This window comes from Propithecus coquereli, unplaced genomic scaffold (genome assembly GCF_000956105.1).
Source record: "Propithecus coquereli isolate 6110/MARCELLA unplaced genomic scaffold, Pcoq_1.0 Scaffold129, whole genome shotgun sequence".
Classification (NCBI taxonomy): Eukaryota; Metazoa; Chordata; class Mammalia; order Primates; family Indriidae; genus Propithecus; species Propithecus coquereli.
The window spans coordinates 2,497,618-2,502,649 of NW_012137080.1; the positions used below are offsets into that span (position 1 = coordinate 2,497,618).

A 5,032-nucleotide genomic window follows, 5' to 3' on the forward strand; every position below is an offset into this window, starting at 1 on the left:
ATTAATAAAAATAAAGCATTTGCTTTTGCTTTGAATGGTAAAGCGGTAGTCGAGCAAATATATTTAAAACATGGTTTATTGTCTATGTTCATAAAATTACACTCGTAAACTACCTGCCAGACCCAATACTGCAGATATTAGGCATATCCGAGACATCATCAAATTTGCATGTACTCAATGGCAGATATCTCTGTGAGCTAGGTATTTTTATTTCAAACATAAAAGTGCGTGCATGTGTGTGTGTGTGTGTGTGTGTGTGTGTGTGTAGGGTAGATTAATGTACTGGAAAAAGCACAGCTTTTGGAATCACAAAGATTGGTGTTTGAATCCCAGTACTGCCCTAAAGTAGCTATGTGACTTCTAGGCAAGTTATTTAACTTATTCTCAACATCACTTTCCCACCAAGATGCAAAGAGTAAGAGATTGTAAGAAGAATTAAGTTGTTTTTTATAAAATGCCCAATATAAACTCTGACACACAGTAGGTGCTCAATAAATGGTAGCTATTAGGGAATTCCCTTTTTCTTTTTGACTATTAGAATGACTATATCAACTAATATTGAACAACTACTGACTCAAAAGTTTAACTAACATAAAGTGCATCTTTACCCTAGTATTCCACTTTTATAAAACCAAACCTCTTACTCAACTGAATGCCAACAAATATGCACCTTCTCCTTTAGCTCAAATATATTTTGCATGACCTTACATGAATTGCTTAGATAAAAGCTTTTTCCTCTTCTGCTTTTGTTATTTTAAAGTGCAGATGCATTTGAGTCATTTTCTCCTTTTGTTTCATATCCTTAAGATCCAAAGCTTCAAAGACAGAAAGTCAGCATGCAGTCGATTTATGACTGAACTCTTGAAGAGACACTGAAGAATTACCTTGTCAATCACCCCAAGGACTCTGAAGGCCTTCAGCTCCTCGGCAGGGCTCCTTAGGTTCCAAGGGGGCCTTGAACTTAGTGATCCTGGAGGCTAATGGAAGATATCAAAGATTATACATCAATCAGGGAGGTACTTGAAGGAAGGCTGCCTGCTGAAGCAAATGCCAGGCCAAAGGAAACTAAATTTATCATAAATCAGAGAATGGAAAGATGAAAGGAGGAAGTTTCTGTTTGTCTGTAATATAAAATAAAAAAAAAGAAAAAAGAAAATCAAAAAGAAAAAGCAAGAAAAAAGTTGCAGGTAAATAAATCATAACATTGAAAATAAAATTTTAAAAAGAAAAATTAATGAGCTGATATAGTTTTGAGAGCAATAATTCAACTCAGAACTGTACAGCTATCATGTAACTTTGCAACAAATGAATAACCAGGCCAACAATCACAGCCTTATATTTACCCTAGACAGCTCAAGAGTAATTTAGAAGGGGGCTAACTAAAAAACAATATAATAATGGACAAACTTGGGGAGGGAATGACACAAGCCATTCTCTCTCACCACGAAACTATAGTCCTTTAATGTTACTTTACAAATATATACTATGTGTTTTAAGAGGGCTTGGTAGATTAAAGTTCAACCAGAAAAATTACTAATAATGGTGAAAAATGAAGAAACTTCATCATAGAACCAAAATTATTAAAACTGAGGTTACTTAAGAGACTATTTATAGGAGAAAGAAATTTTTCTTTAAATAGTTGAACATCTGTTATGTAGAAAACAGTCTATTAGCTACAAAAAAAAAAAAAGACCACAAAAGATCAGTGAATATAGGAAGGGATATTTCAGTACCACACACAATTAAAAAATAATACCAACTTCTATCTATTGGTTTTAATTTTCCCTACCAGTAAAATAAGCATTATATTAGATAAACTCTAAGGACACCTCCATGAGGCATTAACAACCAGGAAGTATTGCTACATTAATCCTGATTTTAAAATGGTGATGCTGCAAAGGATGACAGGAGACACAAAGCCTTATTACATACTTAGAGCAGACCTTATTGCTATCAAAAATCTATCCAGAATACAGAAGAAACATTTTGACCCCCTGAGAGGGAAGACAAAATATCCTGATCAATCAAACACCATGGTAAGATAATTACTGAGATACTATTTTTGACACTGCAAGTCCCTGTGCAGACCAGTGTCACTAGACAGAGAGCTCCTTGAGAAAGCGAAACGTACCTGATTCACCTCTATATTCACAGTGGCCTCACATGTTGTTGGTGTTCAGTAAGAAAAAGCGAGGGAAAGCAGAAATGAGGAGGAGGAAGAAAGGAGGGAATCTAGGGAGAGAGGCTGCCTGGATAAATTAGGTGTCATTTACAATTGGAAAAACTACCACTTGTGAAATTTTCTAGGTGCAGCAATTCCACATGCTTTCAATTTTTCTTTAGTTTTGTTTGGTTTTTAGGTTTAGCTAGTGAATATCAATTTCAGTGTTCCTGAAATGGTGATGTTTGATTTAAAAAAGAGACTTTTTATTTCTTAAAAACACTTGGAAAAGTTGGTGGCAGTGGCAATTGGACTGGATAATAACAGTCTTTAAAACTGATTTAATTTATGCTTCTTGAATATGTTTCAAAAAATACTTATTTAATATCTCACTTCATGTGGTACTGAGCTAGATGCCATAAAAAAAGAGATATACCTCTGCATCACTAAAAGCTTAAAATCCAAGGGGAATTTTTAAGGACATAAAAAACATTTAGCAAGGTATTTTAATGTTATACATGTAAACAGACGTAACAGAAATAGTCTCTACTATCTTAATTCATACTATATTATTTCATCTTTATTCCTCGCTTCACCTTGAGTGTGGTACTTACAGGAAGTTATTATTATCCCCACTTTGCAAATGAAGAAAGGATGCACAGAAGGATGGAGTGTTTGTCTGTGGTAAGGAAGAGAAACAGTGGAAGATGCTAGACTAGAATCTTAACTCCTTGCTCTAATATTATAGTCTTTCTAGGACATGATACATTCTGATAATTAAAAATTCATTTTCCTCTGTTATTAATACATTATCAAGAAAGATTATGAAATGCTTGTGATTCTGGCAAAAGGAATGTTAGGGAAAAGTTATAGGGGAAATAAAAGCACTTCAAAGGATATTTTATCCAATACATTTACCTTTGAAAATATGGCCAAATGCTTCCAACATCCCTATCTCCTATCTATACCTTCTTATTCACTGATGTCATTGGAGCTTTCAGTGTCCAAAGAAAGTTATTGGTTCACATCAGCAATTTCAACAGCAAAAAAAGCAAACTACAAAGTATCTACTGTACTTTTCAACTAATAACTACTGCGTGCCCACTACGTGCATGATAACTGAAAGGGATATAAATCATGAAAAGGCACAGTCCCTACCTCAAGAAGTTCCTAATTTATTTCAGGAGAAAAGCTAAACATATGAAAAGTTGAATAATAAAACATTCTCTTAAAAACAGAGGACAATAGAAATAAGTCATTAGGGTATGAAAAAATTGTGGTCTCAGAAATAATGGGACAAAAGGTGATTTTAAATGCTATGTGGAAATTAGGTTAGGAAAAGGATATCATATGCTATATAGGATTGGAAGGCACCAGCCTGGTGGAGAAAAAAATGTTCAAACTGGAGAACAGAGGAAAATAAAATTACATTGACTGTCAAGAAGAAATGTCTTGAATATACTCTCTAAAACTCCAGACTGCAAGTTTTTTGTACAAGAAAAAACCCAATGAAAACAGTGATTTAGTAAGGTTACTCTTGCAAAGATGGGAATGGGGAAATTGTAATGGGGAAAGACCAAAGGCAAAGTGGTCATTAAAGTTCTCTTTCTACTTTAACCATCTATGAAAGTTTAAGATCAGAGAAATGAACAAAGAAAGATCATGAAATGAAATCATCAAGAAAAAAACTTGTATTTCTTATATGTGGTGCTTAAATTAGGTAGAATCCTATAGATCCATTCCTTTCTTCAGAAGGCAAAAGGAAACATAAATCTATAGAATTTTAAGAGCAGAAAGAGACCTTACAGATCAAGTCCAACATTCTCATATTTGTTTTCAGATGAGAAAACTGAAAAGCACAAAGGTTAAGCAATATAAAATGACAGATGACAAAAATAGGTAATAGATAAGAGAGGATTAAATCTTACTTATAATATTGTCAGGAGAAACTTCAGCCTGTCACTACAAGAGAGGTTTGGGGGGAGGACAGTGTATTTCTAGGCAACATGGCTGATCTCCTTGATGAACAAAAGATTTTCATTTATATTTATGAGCTACTGTAGCAGAAGATGCCCAGAGGAGCAGAAGTAGTGGTATTCATCTACACCAGGGCTAAAGACAAGGGCAGAGGAAGGGAGAGAGACAGGAATATATGATGACCCAACAATCTTCAAAATCAGAGGTAGCAAGTATTTATCGCTTATCTGGTCAGGCCCATGGCAGACATCTCTGCTAATCCCATGCTGTCTCACAACTCTTCTCCATACAATGCTCCTGGCAGCCACTACTTGTGTATTAGTTAGCACACTAGTTCAGACCTAGTGTGTTCCACATTCTCTAAAAGGCTATGTGAAACTTTCTTTCGCTTCTGTTGTGAGTTGTTTTTTAAATTGCTGTTTTGCCTGCCCATCTTTTTCACTTATTATACCCTGTTCTCAATGAGATCTCTCTCTATTCTTACCAATCTGTTGGTGTAGTACTTCTCAAAGTTTAAGGTATATGCACATCACCTGAGGACTTTGTTAAAATGGAGATTCTGATTCAGCAGGTCTGAGGTGGGGGCCTGAGAGTCTGCATTTCCAGTAAACTCTGAGGTGATGCTGAGGCGGCTGGCTCACCAACCACGTTTGGAGTAGGGATGCCTCCTCCAATAATCTGAGGAGGAGTCACCATCATTGGGGGAAAATTAGTAATCGAGGGCCAAAAGCAAGCACCACAAAGAACACATCGAGAAACCACATGCGGAACCGTGATATCTAACTACACCAGAGGTCCTGAACTGGGCTTCATCCACAGATTTCTGGCTTTGCAAAGACTTTGATGAGGCCGGGCGCGGTGGCTCACGCCTGTAATCCTAGCTCTCTGGGAGGC

At 35.9% G+C, this 5,032-nt stretch overlaps 1 protein-coding gene across 1 annotated transcript in view; it reads right to left on the bottom strand.

Moving 5' to 3' along the window:
- RPS6KC1 (ribosomal protein S6 kinase, 52kDa, polypeptide 1) overlaps positions 1-5,032 on the bottom strand; it is a 132,889-nt gene that overhangs the window by 81,611 nt on the left and 46,246 nt on the right. Inside the window, exon 2 of the mRNA XM_012638321.1 lies at positions 885-970. Within this exon, the coding sequence (XP_012493775.1) occupies positions 885-970 (86 nt within the window). The remainder of the gene's footprint in view (positions 1-884; positions 971-5,032) is intronic.